Source organism: Microtus oregoni, unplaced genomic scaffold, assembly GCF_018167655.1.
Source record: "Microtus oregoni isolate MIOR12 unplaced genomic scaffold, Mior012 000087F_ref0000451, whole genome shotgun sequence".
NCBI classification, from domain to species: domain Eukaryota; kingdom Metazoa; phylum Chordata; class Mammalia; order Rodentia; family Cricetidae; genus Microtus; species Microtus oregoni.
The window spans coordinates 2,051,578-2,074,417 of record NW_024544554.1 but is presented as its reverse complement, the minus strand read 5'-3'; the positions used below and the strand labels follow the sequence as shown (position 1 = coordinate 2,074,417).

The 22,840-nt window shown below is 46.9% G+C and overlaps 1 protein-coding gene across 1 annotated transcript in view; it reads left to right on the top strand.

Moving 5' to 3' along the window:
* The first annotated feature begins 2,756 nt into the window (after window positions 1-2,756).
* The window catches only part of LOC121442173 (3-hydroxyisobutyryl-CoA hydrolase, mitochondrial-like), a 47,606-nt gene continuing 27,522 nt past the window's right edge, over window positions 2,757-22,840 (top strand). Inside the window, exons 1-4 of the mRNA XM_041643602.1 lie at window positions 2,757-2,904; window positions 11,630-11,672; window positions 14,134-14,271; window positions 20,739-20,823. Of these exons, the coding sequence (XP_041499536.1) occupies window positions 2,870-2,904; window positions 11,630-11,672; window positions 14,134-14,271; window positions 20,739-20,823 (301 nt within the window). The 5' untranslated portion in view covers window positions 2,757-2,869. The remainder of the gene's footprint in view (window positions 2,905-11,629; window positions 11,673-14,133; window positions 14,272-20,738; window positions 20,824-22,840) is intronic.

Genomic DNA, 22,840 nt, shown 5'->3' with positions numbered 1-22,840 from the left:
CTGGAAGCAGTCTTGAGAAGTCAGTGCCCCCGTTTCCCTGCCCTACCTGGCACCCTCTTTAATTCCTCATCTTTAAAAAATAAAAAAAGGTGGGAAATGTTAGGATTCCAGCATTATACTGACCCCCGCCCCTGGCAGCCCACCGTCAGGCAAACACCTAGCTAGCCCAGGGGCCCTTCGACCCTATGTCACTACTTCATGCGTTGCATGGCTGTGTCATGCGTTGAGTGGCTGTATAAGGCTCTGTACACATGCATAAGCTTTCCCTTTTAAGTAAGCTCCGCCCTCCCGTTCTTTCTCATCACTTTCTCCTCTCAGGTGACCGGCACAGTGCCCGCCCCCCGGTTGCCTAATAAACTTCCACGTGGGTTTGTTGAGACCTGTGGTTCATTCCTCGCTGCCGCAGCCGCAGCCGCTGCCACACACCAGAGTTCGTGGCATCACCGTTCTTATCAGCCCAAAGTGGAGACAATATCCGCCAACTGATGAAGAATTCAAAACAAAACAGAACAGAAAAGCTTCACGTAGAGATCTCGGGAGGCGAAGCTCAGTTGGTTGAATGTCTGCCTGGCATTCATGAGACCCTTGGTGGAGTGTCCAGCATTTCTTAGCCCAGGCATGGCCGTATTTGTAATCTCCTGAACTAGGAAAGTAAAACAGGAAGAACGGGAGTTCAAGGTTCTCCTAAACTACCCAGCAAGTTGGAAACATCTCCCTCTCTCCTCTCTCATTCTCTGCCCCTCCCTCCTCCCTCTCACAGACAATCCCCCCCAAAGTAAAAGTGTTATTCAGTAAGAGGGAGAGAAGTACTAACACATGCCACAATGTGAATGGACCTTGAAAAATACCATGGGAGGGGGGGCAATGAAAGAAACTAATTGCAAATGTCCACTGATTAATGATTACACTATGTGCCCCTTGTAGGCATTTGTGCCACCAAGCAGAGTTCCCCTGTGGCTTCTGCTTCCCCCGAAGTCAGGGCAGGAACTATATATAAACTGTAAGCTGAGATAAACCCTTTCCTCCCCAAGTTGCTTTTGGTCGTGGTCTATCAGAGCATGAGAAAGCAAGATACGATCTCCTTATGAAACCGTGGAAATATTGTAAAGTGGAGAGTGAGGGCAGGACTGATTTCTCAATGTATAAAGTGGAAACGGAGGGTCATTTGTTCAAACTGTGTTCTGAGAACACGAGTTCCATCCCTGAGATCCACACAGTGGAAGGAGAGAACCAATTCCTGCAAGTTGTCCTCTGGCTTCTCGATAGACGCTATTGAACTTGGATGTGTATAGGTGCACAGAACAAATAATGAAGGAAATAGAAGTTTAACGCTTTGGCAGAGCATTAAATCAAAATAGGGCCTTCTACACATGGAGACTGTTACGCACAGGCCTGTTTGCAGGGAGCCAGGAAGGATGATTTGGCTCTGGCCAGAGCAGACAAGCGCCTCCTTCCAGTAGTGCTCCCTGGATAGGCTAACACATTCATTCTTTCCCACAATGAAAGGGACATGATGCCGATTGATGGTGAAGTCAAATGGTGATTGTTTGTACCTTTGAGGACTAATCACAGGTCAGGAAATCCCGGTGTCTGATGTCTTCTGCTTTTATGGTGCCTGTTGGCTTTCTGCGTACTCTGGGTATTATCGACCCAGGCCAGAAAGATAATTTCTGATCAAATATCATATTGTATGTCTCCTAAGTGCCAAAGATAAAGAATGACCTCTTTAAGGCTAAGGTACAGTGGATGAGTACTTGTGGAGGCCTCAGTGTCCATCTCCAACACACACACACACACACACACACACACACACACACACACCTTTAACTTCCTGCTCTCTGAACTCTTCTCTGATTTCCTCAGATCTTATTAATATGTCAGTACTCGATGAAATGCTTACAGCTAGACATCTGGGTGTGTGGGTGGTTCTAGAGGCGACTCAACAGTAATGGGCAGTTAAATATGCGTTTTATTTCATGAGCTGCGTTCTGGTACAGTTATGCTTTCTCTGATAAAAGCGATTTCTAGTTTAGTTGGTGAGCACAGTCTCTTAATCGGATATTTTCGTCCGCCAGGGGAAGAGCGAGGTATAGAACTTTTCCGAAGATAATGAGAAATATGTTTGAAAGCAAGTTCAGCAACACAGAGAGAGCTCTAAAAGGACACCAAGCTCTCTCCTTGACATCAAATGCACTTCATCCGTTTGATTCTCAAAGAACACTAAAGTTACTTTTTTTTTTTTTTTTTTTTTCTGAACTAGGGTCTGGCTACATAGTCCAGGGTGGCTTGCAACTGGCGACCGTTCCCCTAACTCAGCTTTCGGAGTGCTGGGATCACAGGAGGGCACCATCAGATCCGGTTTGAATTTACCTTTTCATTTTCAAATTATTAAAATCCCACAAAAACTCCTTCAGATCAATCTCTGCTGCTTGGCCAAACTTGGGTGACGGACTGGGCATTTCCCAAGACGGCCTCTCGGGAGCCAAGTCGTTTACCCTTTCAGACTCCAACGCGTGCTTTTCTCCGTGCTCCGGCTACTGAGTAGCTCAGCTCTCTCCGCCTTCGCTTTGGCTCCTCCCCTGCACCCCCTTCCACTCTAGTCCCCGCCCCCTAGCCAGACCCCGCCCCATCCGCGCCCGGGGCCCCGCCCCGGCCCCGCCCTTCGCTCGCCCTCATTTCCTTCCGCTCCTGTTTTGCCCCGCCCATCAGCGTAGCGCGGCGGAAACGCGAGCCGTGAGCCGCTCTGGCCCGTCCGGAGGACTCGTCGTCGGTGCCCGCGGCTCTCGTGGGTTCAGGTCGGCTGTGGGCGGGTCCGCCGTGCAGTCCGCTGTCGCCGCCGCCGTCTGCTTCGGCTCTGCGTTTTTAGGCCATGGGGCAGCAGGATGTGTGGCGGCTCCTGTCGAGGTGAGTCAGCGAGCGAGCCCCGGCTGAGGGGCGGCTCGCCTTGCCGGTGTCCACGGCAGGCCTCGCCGACCGGGCTCCCTTCCCGCCGGCCCGCGCCGTCCGCCGCCGCAGGTGCCCCCCCGACTTTGCTCTTTCTAGCGCCTTCTTTGCAAAAACACCTTCATTTTCCGTCAGCCGTGACCTCGCACGACTCCCCCCCCCCCCCCCTTGACTCCTACTTATTTTCTTTCTTGGAGCCGGGTGCAGTTTGGGGACGTGCCACCTAATTTACTCTGTGTCACACACGTGTGACTGTTGAGCGCCTGGGATTCCGATAGATAGAGGAGGTTGATTAGCAGCTGTGCAGCCAGCTGCAGCGGCAGCGCGGGTGTTGGGAATCAGCAGAAGAGCGTCGTCGCCCTATAATGCGTTTGGCAGGAGCACGCGTCCAAACATCAACTTTTCGTTTTGTTTTGCTTTCCGGGAGAGGGTTTCTCTGTAGCTTGGAGGCCTGCCCTGGAACTCGCTCTGTAGACCAGGCTGGAATCGAACTCACAGAGATTGCCTGCCTCTGCTCCCCCCCCCCCCCCCCCCCCCCCCCCCCGCCGATTAAAGGCGTGCACCACCACTGCTCGGCCAAATACTAACTTTGTAAAGGTGCCTCTCACTGCAACCCCAGCTATGCACTATGCAGAACTGTGGTAGCACTCATCCTAGGAGTTCTGCCGCGTGCAATGCTTTGCCCCCGGTACCATACCCAAAAGCTTTAACTGTCCCCGTGAACTCCTTCGCAGAAGTCATTTTGGGGGGCGGGTGGCCGAGATGTTTACTGTTAGCTATCTGTGCGGTATAGGAGCGCCTGGACAGTGGAACTCACCTTTGTTCCGCTGCAAGTCCCTCATGCCTCATGTTTTGTCACGTTCCTGCAGGGAGATGGGAATGTTTCTTTGGTCTAAATGAATAGTTACCGGTTCCACTAGAGAGACAATTCAGCGGTTTAAGAGCCTGCCCTGCCCTTGACGGACAGGCTCAGAGGATTGGGGTTCTGTCCCCTGTGTGGCTCCTAACTACCTGTAACGCCAGCGCCAAGGAATCTGACAGTCTCTTCTCATGGGACACCTTTTATCACATGGGCACACACAAATATACATGTAATTAAAAATAAATCTTAAAACTAGTGCTGTTTCAGGGAAAGCGCCTAAAAATGTATCCAGTGATGCGATTCTCAAGTTATCTCTTACACACCAAAGAGTTGCCTTGCTTCTCTTTTTTTTTCTGTCTTGTGTGATAAATACTAACACCTGAGCCTGTATTCGTTGTTGGTGCTTTCTTGATGACAGCAAATTCTAAATTGCTTGGGAACCATGTTGCAAAGACAAGTGTATTAACAAAGTTAACTTCAAGTTGAAAGATTCTGTCATTACCTAGGTGAGCTTGCCTGCCACGCACGCACGCACTCACGCACGCATGCATGCCTGCGCTCGCTCAACTGACTAGGTGCGGGGCTCTGAGAGCCTGTCTGTCTGGAAGGAAAAGGGCTTGTGTGGCTCTGTTGATGTGATTGGCTGATGCCATTGGACTTCGGCCTCACTTTGCTCCTGCGGTCTATTGGCTGTTCCTGCCACCGCTTTTCCACTGCGCGGGCCAATTTGGCTCTTGGGCGGTGTTCTTTGCCCCCACATCACTTCTTTGAAGACAAGTCTCCAACATATTGTATAACCCGATTCACTCTGAGCCCTAGGCTGCATGCCTCGATTGCACTGCGCATGTATGCAATTGTGTGTGCACTAGATTTCCGAAGGGTCTTTGTCGCTAGTTTTTTGTTTGTGTGTGTGCATCAGCAGGCTAAGTGATGAGTACGACATTCATGGGACCGTTCGGAACCCTGTTTTGGTTGCTCCTCTCCCTGCCCTCCTCCCCTGGCCGCCTATATATATACATATATGAGTGGTATTTTCAATAGCCACTAACCTTGCCTGGTACAGTCTGGGGGTTGTAAATTGGCATGGAAATTTAAAGCAGGTTCTTGTTGGTGCACAGCACAAATTAGTTATATATGGGGACGGTAGTTTTTTTGTTTTGTTTTGTTTTTTGTTTTTTTTTTCATCTTCAGTTGTCTCTGATGCAGCTTATATGAAGATAATTGTTGTTCTGTTAACTGAATACCACTCTGTAATTGCAAAAAAGATTGCAGCTGTTTTGTTGACATTCTGAATGCTTCTAAGTAAATACAATTTTTTTTATTAAAAAAAAACATGCAGTATTTGCTGAGTCCAGGACACTTTGCCTGACACAATGTGCTGGCTAGTTTTTATGTCAGTTGACACTAGCTGTCATCACCACAGAAGAGGGCAGAGCCTCAGTTAAGAAAATGCCTCCGTAAGATGGGGCAGTCGGTAATCCTGGAGGGCATTTTCTTAATTAGTGATGTATGGGGCAGGGTCCAGCCCATGTGGGTGGTGCCCTTCCTGGTCCGGTGGCCCTGGTCTGGTGGCCCTGGTCTGGTGGCCCTGGTCTGGTGGCCTTGGTCTCGTGGCCCTGGGTGTGACTAAAAAGCAGGCTGAATGAGCCATGAGGAACAAGCGTAGATGGCACCAGCACTCCTCCATGCCCCTGCATCAGCTCTTGCTTGCCATTAGATTCCTGCCCAGTTTGAGTGCCTACCCGGACATCCTTCAGTGATGAACAGGCATACGGAAGTGTAAGCAGAATAAACCTGCCGTTCCCCAAGTTGCTTTCGGTCATGGCGCTTCATCACGGCAGTAGAAACCCTAAGACACAGTGACTTCCAGGTCCTGCAAGTGTCATGGAGTGGGTTCTCTGTCCTGCTGTACAATTCTCTTGTGTCCGCGTGCCACAGCGCCACATTTTCCTTTATCTGAGCTGTTGCTGGCTCCCTAGTTCCATTTGTTGTTTGTTTTTGCTTTTGTGAAGGACGCAGCTGTAAGAAGGACTGTAACATCCAGGCATCTCTTTGGTAGGGCGGAGTTCTCTATTTTCCCACCAACCTTATTTCTTCTTGCAGACTCCAGTTTATACAACACCCTGGGTTTAGCACTTGTTCCTTTTGCGGAAACTTGGTGGGCTTATGACTTCCAGCTAGAGAAAGTTCTTTGTGTGACGGCTAGATGTAGACTATTGGATTTTACTCCAGAGCCTGCCTTTTGTCTGCTTCGAAGCTCTCAGGAGTACCTTCCTGGACGTGGGATTAAATAAAAGAAAACTTTACTAGCTTGGATCTCCAGGATTTGGATCTCAGTTTACTTTCTGACGAAAATAGTCTTTTGTGGCTGCTCGGAGTCATTGTTCTGGGCACTGGTTATCCGGTGGGCAGCGTGGACCAGGTATTCTTACCAGCCCTTAAGTAAATACTTAAGACAAAGTGTATTTATTTACTGACCTTGCTAAGTGTTTTCAAGAAAAAAGTGGGATAGTGTAAAGCCACCTTCAACTAGAGGAGGGTAACCGTCAGGAGACCGCTGCTGTCCTCTGCTTAACTGCTTCGTTTGGCTCCTGTTTGCTGGCCCCTCCTTTCTTCAATGCTAGATGGACCAAGGTGTGCAGTCTTTGAGGCCTATTATCCTTTTGTTCTCTGTGCCAGGAGATACAAACCCAGTCAGAGACCAAGCATAAGCACTCAGTGACGGTCACCGATGACAGCAATAGGACCAGCAGGGCGCTATTGGGCGAGGGAGAAGGCTCTCGGGTTCACAGGCAGCTTCTCACCTCTGGCACTGATAGGGTTAATAGAGTGTAGGCCTGCTATTCCCATGAGCAGGCTGCCTTTTAAAAATTGTGTTTTATTTTCTGGAAAAGGTGAATGAACATTTAAAAAAAATGTTTGTGATTTTTAAAATAGCTGTTGACTAACCAGGAACAGAATAACAAAACACACTTGCAGACTAACCTGTGCGCTGCAGTGTTTGTATTTATTTCTTGCAGACAGGTGGAGGTTCTAGAGCCTCTGTGGTTGCTCTGGGACCCCCCCCCCCCCATGTGTCTTCAGTCCTGGCTTTTCTTGTAGGCTTCAGGGTCGTTTCTTCATTTGTTGTTGAAAGTTTCTACTTTCCGTCACAGCAAACGCAACCTAAAAACCAAATTCGTATTTCATCCTGTAAAGCAGTTAGTACCCTTTAAGTGTCTCAGGACCAGTATTTCCCTTCCTGTTCTTGCTTGCAGCCATCCCCTTTTCCAGACGTCTGCTCAGTGCACCATGTCCCTGTTTTCTGTCGCTTCACCCCTGAGTTAATCACCCGAGTAACTCGCTTGACTTTTCGGCTCTACTTAACCCTGGCAGCTGCCAGTGCAATCTGAGTCTCTGAGCCTTTTTTCTTTTTTTAATCACATTTTCTTGCTTGAGCAGTTCCTTGTAGAGTTGTGTGATTTCGTAAGCTTGTATTTGCTTGACTGGATGATTGCAACAATGTTTCTGAAGCTTGTATCATCCTAAGATGATGGTGTTCCATTATTGTTTGCTTGTTTGTTCATGTATTTGTTTTAAGACAGTGTCTCACTGTGTATCCACCGCTGGTCTGTAACTCTCTGTAACTCGCTGTCACCAGGCTTGCCTGGAACTCACAGAGATCCAGCTGCTTTGCCTCCCCGGTGCTGGGCCTAAAGACGTGGGTTACGGCTACCATAGTTGTTTTTCCACCTTCGGATGTCTTGTAATCACCAGGGAGATTTCTGTGTCCTTCAGTTTCTTCTGTGGTCTTTGATGAAGCAAATACTTTGCCCTTTGAGCCAGGTTTCCAGCATTTCACATTCTCTGCAAGGATTACATAGTGTTGGTGGTAACTGAACCAGGGCTGCGTTGCTAGAGAGATGTGTGTACCCCTCCTATCCACCAGATGGCAGTCTTGGAGCCATTAAAAAAAGAAAGCTAAGATGCCAGGTGGTGGTACACACCTTTCATTCCAGCACTCCTGAGACAGAGGCAGGAGAATAGCTGTAAATTCGAGGCCAGCTAGTACTATTACTCAGAGAACCCTGTGTTGAACACCCCCCCCCCCAAAGAAAAAAAGGCTTGGGATAAATTGGATACTGAATTCTCAAGTACCATGTTTTATATTTTTGTAGTACTAGTGATTGAACTAAATGCTGTATCACAGACTACATCTCCAGCCCCAGTATCGGATTTTAAGTCATAGGTTAGTTGGCCCTAAATGGAAACAATGTGAATGTATAGAAATGGTGGAGAAGTTAGTTACACTTAACTCTTCTTTACTCTCCTTGCCACTGGTACGGGGTCTTTGTGACTGCAGGTGCCTTACGTGGTGCTTTGCCTGTGGGTGTGGTCACTGTGGGTCAGCTTCTTGATTCTGGCAGAACTGTTTCATAGATTAAACGGGGACTTGAAGTTAAGCCTGCGTTTCTCATGTCCTCTTCTGCTCAGGCAGTACTTAAACCATTACTTAGATCTGCCAGACTGGCGGCACCCTCTGCAGCCTTGACTGGGCGCTGGCCTTATTAAGGACTTCAGAGCCTCTGTGGTTTGACCGAAAGAATTCTTCTCTCCCCAGTTCGACGTGCTGGGAAATAAGCCAACGGTTCTGAGTATGCGTGTTTGTCTCTTGTGAGCCTTTCGATACTGAAAAGACAAAATTGAGTCAAGTAGACTTTTTAAATTGTTTCTTAGAAATCGGCTGTTTGAGTGTTAAATCGGGTGTTACAGATTTAAGAGACTGTGTGAGGGGTTGGGGGACAGATTAGTTGGGTGAAGTACTTGTGCAAGCATGCCACACTCAAATGCCAGTGCTGGGAGGCGGAGGCAGGAGCCCTGGGCTTGCTGGAAAGTCTGGTCTAGCAGGTTCAGTGAGAGGGAGTCCTAAAAAGATAAACTTGAACTTGAAATCAGGCCTTGAAGCAGTTGACACTCAGCCTTGACCTCTGGCCTCAGCATGGGCACAAAGCCTGCATGAAAACCCTTTCTGGAAAATCCTCCTGAATTACCTGTCACTGTCACTTCTGGCTATTTTTTATAGTGTTTTATTTGAAGGACAACTTGCTTGCACTTTGTAGTGGTCATTTTGTCGAACAAAGTACCCACGCCTGTGCCTCACCTCTAGTCAGTACTGAACTGGGCAGTTGCCGCCAGAGTTTTAGGATAGTGATCCACAGGGGTCTTCAGAAGACTCTGATGTACAGACACGTGGCGGGACACTGGGCTGGGAGCAGAAGGCTTCGCTGTAGTGAAGCAAATTTAAAATATGCTAGGTCAGAAATGTAAATCGTGTCTTATTCAAACAAAATACGTGATTTCTTTCTTTGGTTGTATTGTCAATTTGAGCATAATTTAAAAGAAAGATAATATAACTTCTAGAAAGTCACTTGGATTTCAGTTATTCATATACAACGGTTTCACATATTCGTAAGTGGTAGCAGTGATGGTCCTAGATTTTCTTTATTTCCTTTTTTGTCTCGGTTATTCGTTTTGCGTGCTGTCTGTCACTGAAAAGCATTAACCCCTGGCAGCTCTTAGTTCCACCAGACAGTGTGCACATCTGCAGATGGCCTGGGCCTTGTTAAGGCTGTGCCTGCCGATTCCTGCTTTGGTTTTTCTCTGTATCTTAAGTTTGATGTCTTCGAGGAGAAGCACCCATCCCAGGGTATTCTAGCGATGCCCTTTTCTGATGTTCGGTCACCACCTTGTGAGTTTCCCAAGAGCAAGAGATGCTCAGTGGTCTCCTGCCTCCTCTTCCTAGGAACCATATCATATGCATGTACCACCATCGTCGAACCCACAGTCAGCTGAGGAGACGCCTCAGTTAGATTGGCCTGTAGCCAAGCCTGTGGAGCATTTTCTTGCTTGTGTATGAGCGCCAGTCTGTGTGAGCAGCGTCACCCCTGGCATGTAGTTCTGGGGTGTAGAAGAAAGCAAACTGAGCAAGCCAGGAGCAGCCAGCTGAGAATGAATGTTCTTCTGTGCCCTCTGCTCCAGTCCCTGCTCTGGTGACCTCAGGATGACGTGTGACCTGTGAGCTAGGTAACCCTTGTCTCCCTAAACTGCTGCAGGATACAGGTCTGTCTATCCTGATTGCTTGTTTAGGAGGCCAGAGCAACGTAGGCCTCTCCCAGGGCTCTCTCAGACTTGCGTATTGTGTTTCATCCTTACCAAATTAAAATAGTGACAGATTCCACATTCTTTACACAATTAACAAAATGTAATTTAAAATTTTACAGATTTTTGTTTGTGGAATGTTTTGAGATTTTCCAAAAGTTAAACTGAAGTTTCGTTCAAAATTTTTAATCTAAAGGCGTGTGCAGTGTTTACAGATTAGTTTGATCTGATGACGTGTGCAGTGTTTACAGATTGGTTTAATCTGATGACGTGTGCAGTGTTTACAGATTGGTTTAATCTCATGGCGTGTGCAGTGTTTACAGATTGGTTTAATCTGATGGCGTGTGCAGTGTTTTCAGATTAGATTGAACGTGTCTCCACTCTCCATTTCTCTCCCCCCCCCCCCAAATCTCTGACAGCTGTTTATTGTTCTGTGTGTTTCAGAACTGCCATTCCCAAAATGTCCTACACTTGAAAGCTCGCGGTATTTTCTCAGATTTACTTCTTAGGAGCACACATTATTTCAGTTCCATCCTTCTGTGTGTGGGATGCTTAGAGTTGGTAGCTCATTTCTTTTTATGGCTTCCATTCCTGTATGGATTTACTTAAGGATATCTTGGTTATGCCTGAATTTTGCATCTGTAGATGCAGCTAATATAAAATACACATTCAGGTTTGTAGGTTTTCTTGTAGATGTAAGCTTCTGGCTCATTTAGTCAAACTCAAAGAGTAGGATTGCTCGATCATACGGTGTTGTAGAGAGCCATTCTCAAGCATAACAGCCATCTTCATCACAGCTAGGACTGCTTACAAAAGACACATGCACGCACATACACACAGACGCCACACAGACACACACACCACACATACACCACATATATACACACACACCACACACATGTGCACACCGCATATACACACAACACACATACACCACATATACATACACAACACACATGCACACTGCATATACACACAACACACACGTGTGTACACACATATACCACATATACACACATACACACATGCATACTGCATATACACACACACAACACACCACACACACACACAAGCTGAGCTCAGACTTGTTGACGCGGTTAGTTTTCCTTAGAGTTTGGGGAGACTTAGTAGACCCTCACTGAAATTCCAGATTTCCTTCTTGTACCTCCCCGCCTTCTGTGTGTAACTGTCCTGTTTGCGCATGCCCTTGTGGTCTTGGAAGGCAGAGGGTACAGATCATGGACGGTTAACGGAAGCAGGGACTCCATCTACGTAGCTATGAGCGAGCTAACATCCATGTTGGGACAGGACAGTCTAGTGGTGCGGCTGCTCTACATTCACCCGCACCCCTCCTCGTACGTGCTCTGTAAGTAACCCCAGTAAAATCAGGGTTCCCCAGGTTCCACGTTAGTGGAGCTACTTCGGTTTCTTTGGTGTCCTGTAAGTAGGTGGCTATATATGATATATACATCATATATCTGTATATATGTATATACACACATATGAAAGTTCACCGTACACCTGGGAAGAGGGTGCTGCCGAAGTCCTTTGAGATGGGCGTCATTTCATGGCTGTTCAGTCTGTTTTCAAGGTTCTGTCCCAACACAGTTAAGGCCTTCCGGTGTTTGTGCATCAAGACACAGTTGCCTGTGTTGCTGGACTCATTGCAGTCTGCGTCTCTTTCAGGTTCAGCTCCCTCAGAAGAGCCAGGGTTGTTCTGCAGCATCTGGTAAGTTTGTACTGTGCTTTGCTGTTTATGATAGAACTTAAAAGTGTCTCTGTTAGGGAAGTAGGCAGGCCTGGGATGGCCGGTTTCCTTGGCTTCCTAACCACTGCCGTCAAGCTCCCGTGATGAGATGTGCCACCTCCTGAACACTCTGTGTTTTAAGGCTGTTTTAATGAGTATGGTTAAATCTGACTGTCTGCAACTTAATCTTAGTTTATTGTTGCTTTCTTTTATATATATGTGTGTGTGTGTGTATAAAATGAGGATAGTCTTTACCATACAGTGATTCAAAAATGTTAAAAAGGTATTACATTTTAAGACTTAGCGTGCGGGCTGGAGAAATAGCTCGGCAGTGGTTAAGATACTGACTATTCTTGCAGAGGACTGGGGCTCAGTTCCACGGTGGCTATCAACAGTATGTAACTCCAGTTCCAGGAGATCTTATGCCCTCTTCTGGCATCTGTAGGCACTGTGAGCATTTGGGACATAGACATACATGCTGTCAAAGCACCCATACACATAGAATAAAATTTAAAAATCTTAGAGAACACTGATACGGTATATAATGTATAAATAATAACTTTATATTTTAGCAGTTATTGCTAATAATAAATGTTAATGCCTTAGCAGTTATGCTAATTGTACCTTGTGAAGCTAAACATTTGTTGTTTATCAGATTACAGAAAAATCCTTTTTATTCAGGATTTTTATTGTATCTCCTGTAGAATCTGATGAATGCCTTAGTAGGAATGAGCACCTGCTATAGATCCATGTGCAGGAGCTGCGCTAAGTACGTCATACATGTACTAGCTCAACTAATCCTCACTGCAGCCTAAGAAGGGAGCCTGGAGCCCTCAGGTGCAGTTCTAGAGCCTCTGCAGTAAGAGCTTTTGTTGTTAGCTTGTGGTAAAAGCTCTTCTGGATGCAGTCTGATCTGAACGTGGATGCTAAGAACCTGTAGAAAAGTGTCTGGTTGTTTTCCTTGGCTCTGGACAGCATAGCCCTGGCTGTCCTAGAACTTGCTTTGCAGACCAGACTGGCGTAGGACTCAGAGATCTACCTACCTCTGCAGTGCTAGGATTAAAGGTGTGCGCCACCACCACCCAGCTTCATTCAATAAGCTTTCTTTTTTTTCCAAAGTGTTGTTCTGCCTGCAGGCCAGAAGAGGGCGCCAGATCTCATTACAGGTGTTTGTGAGCCACCCTATGGTTGCTGGAATTTGAACTCAGGACCTCTGGAAGAACAGCCAGTGTTCTTAACCACTGAGCCATCTCTCCAGCCCCTCAATAGGTTGTCTTAAAACTCTTCTAAGTACATATCATTTTTTTGGTTATTATGTGGTAATGAATTTTCATGAGAATTAAATATGTAACATAATTTTACACGGGTTTCTCCCAGCACCCCTGAGTCCTCCCTGTTACAGGGTGTGGTGGCATTCCCTGCCTCTATCCCAGACTCTCCAGGCCAGGGCCTGAGCTGCCCTTCCCCCAGAGGCTCTTCCCTGTACAATCCAGGCATTTTGGTTTCCAGCCCCTTTTGAACCTCTGGTCTCCTGGTTCTTGTACCTGGTTCTCCTCTCCCTTCCCGTCCCTGTCTCCCCACACGGCCCAGTTCAGTCTGGTCACGTCCACTCTGGACTCTCCCAGATATCACTGTCTCCGACTAAGTTCACCCCTGCATCTTACCTAGGAGGAATCACGGCCTTTTCTTCTTATTTCTTTCTCATTCTCTTTGCATGACTCTATTTCCATGTTTCTTATCGTACCCCGCCACTTTTAGTGGCACTGCCCTTTCTAAACGAGGTGCTGACTGCGCCTAGAGAAGCAGTGTGCTAGTCTACTCTGATTCTGACTGACAGCCTTTGGACAGAAGACAGCCGTGTCGGGGCTGCAGTCACACAGGTAGTGACATAGTAGTCCTTGCAGGAGACCCTGCCGATACTTGCACGGCGTCTTTCCAACGCAGAACACGCAGTTGCACTGAGGGCTAGCATCGTGGCATGTCCAGATGTTCATTGTTTATGGCTGGTCCGGGCCATCGTTGTACCTGGAGTTCTCACCTCCATTTGCCTCGTGGACACCACAGCCCTGCCCAGATGCTGCCTTTTCCAAGTTGCTCACAGCTACTATAATGAGAGTCATGTGCTGTCCACGTTTTCTAAGCGCCTGGTGTAGAATTTGAAATGTGGTAACAAGCTACAAGGTTTTGGGGTACTTCCTAGTCCGAGGGGCTCTAGGAAGAGGCCGTGTTTTAGATGAGTTGATCCAGTCCACGTAGACATGCAGAACTGAACATCCGGGAGGTGTGCATGGCTTGCTTTGGGATTGCTCCGTCTGTGTAGGCTGGGGATGCTAGGTGTCCCTGGTCACCACTTCTGTGGTTATCATTTGAAAGGTGTGCATGTGGTGTGTGTTTTGTTGTGGGCATTGATAAAACTTCCTGACGGTGTTCTTCGTTCACTCAGAGGATGTCCGTCCACACAGAAGCCCCGGAAGTGCTGCTGGAGAGGAGGGGCTGTGCAGGAGTCATAACACTGAACAGACCCAAGGTCCTCAACGCCCTGTCTATGAACATGATCCGGCAGATCTACCCACAGCTGAAGGTCTGTAATAACGGAAAGCCCCTGGAGATCCTTCTGAAGTATCCGGTAGGGGACACGCCTGGTATTTTGTCCTAGGACTCAGCAGCACACTGATGCGTTCCTGTAGAACCTGCCCACCCCACTCGCTGTCTTTAGGACACATGCTTTCTGCTTCCCGTAGGTCTTGTTTCTCATGGTCCACTCTTCACTTAAGCAGTGATGCTGACTGCTCAGGGCATTAGCTCCATGGTGTGGTGCAGGAGAAGGGTTACTGTAAATAAAAGAGAGACCATAGCCAGAGTCAGGGACATCTCGGAGAGCCCAGAGTGAGCATGACCCTGAGTTGGGCCATGTGAGGAACGCGGGGAGGGGAGAACCAGGAGAGTAAAGGGTAGACAGAAAAGACCCAGGCAACCAAAATGACTGGACTACGTGCAGAAGCTGGGTCGAGGGCAGCCTGGCTTCTGGTCTGCAGAAGTTTAGTGTAGAGAGTGGGATGCGCCAGCCATACCCCTTAATAGGAAGGGACTGAGGGATGCTAGGCGAACCTGGTGCCAGGTCCACTTGGATACAGTAAATCGGCCTGGGTTTGAGACCTAACATCCCAGCCCTTTTGCTGATAATAGATTATGGTAAGGGACAGTGTGATCTTTTTCATGACTGCTTCCTGACACTGGGGCATCCTTGTTGGGAACTCAGGAAAGCTGGAATGTTGGCCAGGACTGCAAGGGCCAAAGAAATGAGAAGGCAGCTGAAGTCTTGGGGAGAGCTGGGGTGCTTGTTGCTGTTAAAGCAACAGCCAATATTATTAGAGATCTGGAAAGGGTAAGTTATAGCAGAGGTATAACCCCAATTGCTTATCTGTCAATGAAAGTGATAGAGACCCACTCCCCAGACAGTTGCCCTAGGCTCCCGTGGTCTCAGTGGCTTCACTGAGGGCAGTCAGTGGTTATATGTATTTGACTGTCGTATGGGACAGCATTTAATCGTCTGCTGCCACACAGAGCAGCCTTGGCCGTGGACTACCAGACTCAGGTCTGTGGTGTTCCTGTGGAGAAACTCCGGGGACTGGCCTTACCATGACCAGGCCTTACAAGCAGAGTAGCGCAGTCAGCCCACAGGGCCGCAGCTTGGGCAGAGCCTGGACAGCAGGCGAGGCACGGGGCAGTGTTGCCAACTGTTTAGGGCTACCATAATTCAGGTGGCGTCTCTGCCCATCTCTGTTCTTTGGAGACCTTAGGTTCCTGCTAGAAGAGGGGCATTTCTGTCTTCTCTGGGAAACCTTTTCATTAAATGTTTTAAATGCCATATCCAACCTATCTCTGAAGAGTTTGAAGACTATGTATCCATCAAGCATACCTGAGTTTAGATTTCACTTTGGGAATGCATTAACCTGTATGTCTTAATTATCTTTAGCAGTTTAAATTGGTAACTTTTATAAGGCTAGGATTTTATATTTTTATCCTGTTAAGTTTGAACTTGAAAAATTGAAGATTTAACTGAAGAGCCTTTTGCATCAGTGTTATCATCCAGGAAAATATGCGGGCTCTGTGGAACTCTCTGATGCTTCTTGAACCTGGAGAGATGTCGGCAGAGCAGAGGACAAGGTTAAGTGTAGGGGGGAAAATTGTTTTTTTCTTTAGGTCGTGGTATTTGAGGAAGGAGGGTATCAAGACCAGAGGAAGCGGGGAGGCTTGAGCTGCTTAGGGCCTGGTAACTGAGGGAGGGGTGCATCTGATCTTGTCTGTTTGAGGTGAATCCTCCAAGTTGACTATCTGGAACTTGCAAGAATTCTTTGAGTTTTCGAAAACAGCGTTTTTTTAAAGACACACTAGCATTCCCATTGTTTATAATCTGTACTGACCTGACTTGTAGCCACTAAGAGCACTGTACACATGCACTATGTATTCACTTGTAGCACTAAGAGCACTGTACACATTCACTGTGTTCCCTTTTAAAAAGACCCTGCTCACTTCCCATCTCTTTCTCTCTGTCTCTGCCTGCCTGTCTGTCTGTCTCATTCTCTTCTCTTCTGCCACTCCTGTTCCCAGAAGATGGTCTCCCTTCTCCCCTCCCCCTCTTCTCATTCACTTTCCTGCAATTAAAAACCCTTTCCACCTGAGCTCTGTTGCATGGTGTCTTTCTCTTGTGCGCTGCTTTGTCTAAATTACAATATCAAAATAAAACTTTAAACCATAAATCAGTCCATGGGGACACTGGGAACTTTTCTGCTTATTTACTGAAAAGTTTTTATGTTCCAATAGACCTCTCCGCCAAAGCAATAATCCAAATCAAACTGAATTAGAAAAAGCCCAGATTTAATGGATGCCAGTGCCCCTGAGTAGCCTTCCAGTCCTCAGAGAGGAGATGGGAAGGAAGACTGGAAAACCACATGTTCATTCCCCAGTGGGGCAGTTTAAATACCCTGTGGGAGTGGTCGTGAGCCTCTTGGGGGAGAGGTCATCTTTTGGCAGACTTTATGGAAGGTGGAGTCTGGACTGAGGCAACTCCCAGAGGAGGGGGCTTGGGATGGAAAGTTCCACTCAAACATTCCAGACTTTTTGGATGCATGGATGCCAGGAGCTGAGGTGAAGCCTTAACTCAAGCATTCATTAAACTTATATTGTTGCTTATTTAAATTTTCTAGAAACCTTGTGTTGAACAGTTAGCAAAGACATAAGTAGTTAGATATATCTCTCTAAGTCAGCTTTTGTTAATCTGAGTAAACCCTTATAACCTTAACATTTTATCATCATACAAAAATCCGTACCAATCCAAATTATTTACGGAACCTGCTGTGTCTCCTTAGTCCAAAAAGGAGACATAATGATGAACAGAGAGTTCCTTAGGCACAAGAAGTTTCATAATCGCTGCTTTATGCCGTATGGTCATATTGAGATAGTGAAGTTACATGTCTTGCCCTCTTTAACCTTATTAAAGATGGCTGCCAGTCACGTGGTAACTTTCAAATCTCGATGAGGTCATCAGCTAAGATGGAAGAGAGCCACATGGTTGCTATTTAAAAAACATCTATTCTTCTAAACAAGAGTTGTATCCCAAGAGTTGAATAATGTGTTGTATCAAATTAAGATTATCTATGTATAGATTTTTTTAACTACTTTTTGTTACAAGCTTTAAGCTGACTTTTGATACAGATTTTTCAGATTCTTTAACCAGACCCATTGAAGTTACAAGTCCTGAGATGAGGACTGTTTACACAATAGTCTTGAAAGGTTTCTGGAGAGCAGAGCACAGAGAAATTGTAGAAATAAAAGGTTTAAGAATGGAAAGTTTAAAAGCTTTAGAAGAGGTACTTTGGGACCATTGCCTGTGCTGGCAGAAGCTGCTAAAATTTGTGAGAATTTGGAACTCAAGTGTGCTGTATTTAGCCAGGGAGCTGTACTGAGGCCAAGCCCTTTGCAGTGAGACAGAAAGGTTTTTATAGATTTTCTGAGTTTGAGAAGGAAAAGAGGAAGGGTTGCAAAAGGAATTCTGCCATAGGGAGGGTTACCTTCAGCTTTGAGAGGATTCCAATAGAGGGAGAAGAGTAAGCATCTTAGTAAGTAGGGGGTTGTCTATGTGATGGGGCCCCTAGAGGACATAGCAGGAAAAGCCCATGTGGTGAGGCCCCAGAGGACATAGCAGGAAAATGTCCATGTGATAGGCATCCCGTAGGGTGTTGCATGCTCTAGGATCTAGAGAGAGTATACTTACCGTAGGCAGGAGATGGCTCCACAGGTATATGGAGGGAAGACATGACTGAAAATTTAGACTCTAAGATTTGAAGCCTAATATGGTGGGTGGCAGAAGCCACCAGAAACAGATGATCTATTCACCCCTTAGGAGAGTCAAATCAGCTTGGTTTGGAGAGGTTGTGTCCCTTGGAAGGGAACTTACATATGCCAGTCCTGGGTTTTGGCACCAGATGAATGAAAAAAGGAAGTACCAAGGAAGGACATGACTGCTCCTCAGCATGATGGAGAAGGTTTGCATAGATAGAAGAGAGGGCATAGACAGAGACAGGGACATCCAGGAGAGTCCAGAGTGAACATGGTCCTGCATCCGGATGGAGAAGGTTTGCTGTAGATAGAAGAGAGAGCATAGACCTCAAGGACATCCAGGAGAGTCCAGAGGGAACATGGTCCTGCATCTGGATGGAGAAGATTTGCGTGGACAGAAGAGAGGGCATAGACAGAGACAGGGACATCCAGGAGAGTCCAGAGTGAACATGGTCCTGCATCTGGATGGAGAAGGTTTGCGTAGATAGAAGAGAGGGCATAGACAGAGACAGGGACATCCAGGAGAGTCCAGAGTGAACATGGTCCTGCATCTGGATGGAGAAGGTTTGCGTAGATAGAAGAGAGGGCATAGACAGAGACAGGGACATCCAGGAGAGTCCAGAGTGAACATGGTCCTGCATCTGGATGGAGAAGATTTGCGTAGATAGAAGAGAGGGCATAGACAGAGACAGGGACATCCAGGAGAGTCCAGAGTGAACATGGTCCTGCATCCGGCCATGTGAGGAGAGAGAACAGGGGTACCTCTCTGGCTCCTGGAGCATGCCATGCCACGCCACATAGGCATATTCCTGGTGTGCTCTTTGGTCTGCCCACCATGTGGTATCTCCCTGTTATACCCTCTGGGGCCCTACTACATGGGCAAAGAGACTAAAGAATAGACAAAAAAGGGCCAGGTAAACAAAATGGTTGGATTTTAGATTAATTCTGTTATATGTATATTTCTGGTCTTGATTAAGGTATTGTGTTTATGTAGCTCATTTAAAAATGTAATGTATAATTAAGAAATATAGGTTAATAGTCATCTATAATAGTCAAGCTTGTAGTCATATTAGTTAGGTTTTCTAGATGTACAGAGATGTATTTCAGAAGGATAGGTATTCTTCAGATCTTTCAAAGACTACAGAATATGACATTTAAAATGTTTAAGAACTTAGGACTTTTCATGACATTGAGACACATCTGCTCCTGGCAGCACCAAGCTACCATGAGGTCTGTGGCCTACTGTCAAGGTTCCAACTGGCAACTCACAGCTTTCTCCTCTGGTGGCCCCACATTGGGTGCAAATTTGTTGAGAGAGGGTACTTGTTTGTTTCCCGACTGCCCAGACTCTCAAAGTAATCACACAGAAATCTGTATTAATTCCAGTACTGTTTGGCCAATAGCTTATGCGTATTTCTAGCTAGCTCTTACATCTTAAATCAACCCATCTCTATTAGTTTGTATATCACCACAAGGTTGTAGCCTGCTGGCAAGGTTCCAGGATCTGTCTCTGGCGGCAGCTACATGGTGTCTCCCTGACTCTGCCTGCTCTCTCAATGTATATCTTTTACAGCCTGGCTATATTCTGTTAAACCATTGGCTGAAAGCAGCTTCTTTATTTTTTTTATTTTTTTTAAGACTTATTTATTTATTATGTGCACAACATTCTACTTGCATGTACACTGCAGGCCAGAAGCCAATTACGGATGGTTGTGAGCCACCATGTGGTTGCTGAGAATTGAACTCAGGACCTTTGGTAGAGCAGGCAATGCTCTTAACCTCTGAGCCAATTCTAAATTGCTCCCAGCAGCTTCTTTATTAACCAATGTCAATAAGACATATTCACAGCATATATTACCTCCCACATCACGACATTAGAAAGTGTAGGGCTGAAAGTCAGGCTCGTATTTGAAACTTGGATTTCTGAGTATTAAACTCTGTAACTGACTAGGCACGTCAGTCTCTGCTCCCCACTTGGATTTCTGGGTATTAAACTCTGTAACTGACGAGGCACGTCAGTCTCTGCACCCCACTTGGATTTCTGGGTATTAAACTCTGTAACTGACGAGGCACGTCAGTCTCTGCACCCCACTTGGATTTCTGAGTATTAAACTCTGTAACTGACGAGGCACGTCAGTCTCTGCACCCCACTTGGATTTCTGAGTATTAAACTCTGTAACTGACGAGGCATGTCAGTGTCTGTACCCCACTCTCCTCAGCTGTGAGGAAATGAGAGCGGTGATCTGTCGTAGTGCGGTTATAAAGCGAGCACTGCGTCACTGACCAGCTCCCCACAATCTCATCGTGCTCAGTTTATTGCCTGACCTCACCAAACCCCCATCCACCACATATTTAAAAACTTTGTAAATAACTTAACAGTGTAATAGTATTTTTCTGGTATAACAGTGCTATCTTGCTATGGGGAAAAGTTATTCCTGCACCTCATGCCCCCACTCTTTGGGTGGATGTGTTCACTAGACAAATGTATATAAATGTATATAACACAGTGCCATTAGGCACCTGTTTATTCATCTTAGTATTAAAGCTTTGACAGCTCTTTCTGGAACACAGATTGCACTTAGAAAGAAAATTAAGTGGATAGAATCCATTCCTCTGGATGTCTTTTAGGAAAGGCCATGTGCGCACACAAATGGATGTGAATGTGTCTTACATGAACTTAAGCCACCATCATCTTTTATGTTTGTGTAGAAGTGGGAACAAGACCCTGAGACGTTCCTGATCATCATAAAGGGAGCTGGAGGGAAGGCCTTCTGTGCTGGAGGAGACATCCGAGGTAAAGTGCCCACTGTGCGCCCTTACCCTGCTGGAGCCAGTAAGCTCTGAAGATGCGTCAGGCGATTGTCATTGGATTTGCATTTTAGAATTATTTGCTGTATGTTAATAATTCTTTACAAGTTTGTTACCATTTGAATGGAGATTTTATTTACTGCCCATGTGCAGGGCTGAAATGTAGGTACTTTGTTTTCCTCTTACGGCACGTGTCCCCCGTGACATCCCCATCAGTGCATGTGGAGGACTTCCCATCCCCACCACTCACCGTCCAGAGCAAGTGCTCCTTGAGCCGATTGCTAATGCTTCTATGTGTTTAAAGACACATAGATAAAAAGTTGCTTTTTATATTCAATTAGTCCATATGTATTTAACTATTCAAGATAATGTTTGTTCTTGTGATGAGAGTTATGAAATCATTGCTGTCACTGATGGCTGTCCCTGCTGAGAAAGGTTTTTACAGTTTATATGTCATTTCTTATGGATTTGGTAGGGTTCAGGGATTTTTTTCCCCCGTGTTCTGATTTTGCCTGTTTGTTTTATTATTAAAAAACAACAAACTTTGGGTTGATTTGTTCACCAAATTTGCAAGTTTCTATAAGCCATTGCATTATGAGTAGGCAGGGAAAAAAAAGTCTAGATTCAGGACCAAGTTCAGATGCCCACTCAGTTTTAAATAACTGAAATATTGTGTTAACTGAACTGTGGTTTTGCCCACAACATAAATTGAATATGCACATGTGCATGCCTATGTTGTGCATGCATGTGTGTGTGCCTTTGTGCCTATGACTATGTATGTGAGTGCCAGTATGCCTGTGTCTGTATGTCTATGATATCCCATGTGTATGACTATGTGTGTGAGTATGTGTACCTGTATGTCTGTGTACCTGTGTATGTGTGCTTGCTTGTCTGTGTGTGCCTGTGTCTGTGTGTTGTGTGACTGTGTGTGTGTGCACACCTAGGATCTCATGCATGCCTGTGCTCTAGCCCTTAAGAACCATAGCATGAATATTTTCAGACAGTGTTCACACCCCTGGGGAGGGCCTGTTCTTTAGAGTGGGGCCATGGTTCTGTCTGTTCCCACACAGGGAAGCCCAGTGTGTGGGGGCCACGGTTCTGTCCGTCTCCACACAGGGAAGCCCAGTGCGTGGGGGCCATGGTTCTGTTCGTTCCCACACAGGGAAGCCCAGTGCGTGGGGGCCATGGTTCTGTCCGTTCCCACACAGGGAAGCCCAGTGTGTGGGGGCCACGGTTCTGTCCGTCTCCACACAGGGAAGCCCAGTGCGTGGGGGCCATGGTTCTGTCCGTTCCCACACAGGGAAGCCCAGTGCGTGGGGGCCACGGTTCTGTCCGTTCCCACACAGGGAAGCCCAGTGCGTGGGGGCCATGGTTCTGTCCGTTCCCACACAAGGAAGCCCAGTGCGTGGGGGCCATGGTTCTGTCTGTTCCCACACAGGGAAGCCCAGTGCGTGGTGGCCACGGTTACTGTCTCCACACAGGGAAGCCCAGTGCGTGGGGGACACGGTTACCATCTCCACACAGGGAAGCCCCGTGCGTGGGGGACACGGTTACCATCTCCACACAGGGAAGCCCAGTGCGTGGGGGACATGGTTACCATCTCCACACAGGGAAGCCCAGTGCGTGGGGGACATGGTTACCATCTCCACACAGGGAAGCCCAGTGCGTGGATGAGGCTAGCTGCTCATTGTGAGCTGTCCTCGTTTGAGTCTCCGTGGCTGTGACGCAGCATTGGCAGCTCACAGGGGAAGGGTTTATTTTGGCACATGGTTCCAGGGCAGTCCATGACGGGAGGAATGGCAGCCAGAGCAGTGCAAGCAGAAGCCCAGAAAACAAACTGGAAGTGGGGTGAGACCGTGACCCCTCAAAGCTTGCCCTAGTGACAGTTTCTTCAGCAAGACTGTACCTTCCAGAGTCGCTCAAAACAGAACCACCAGCCTTAGACCAAGTGTTCAGGTATCTGACGCTGTGGGGGGACCTTTCACATATAAATGCCACATGGA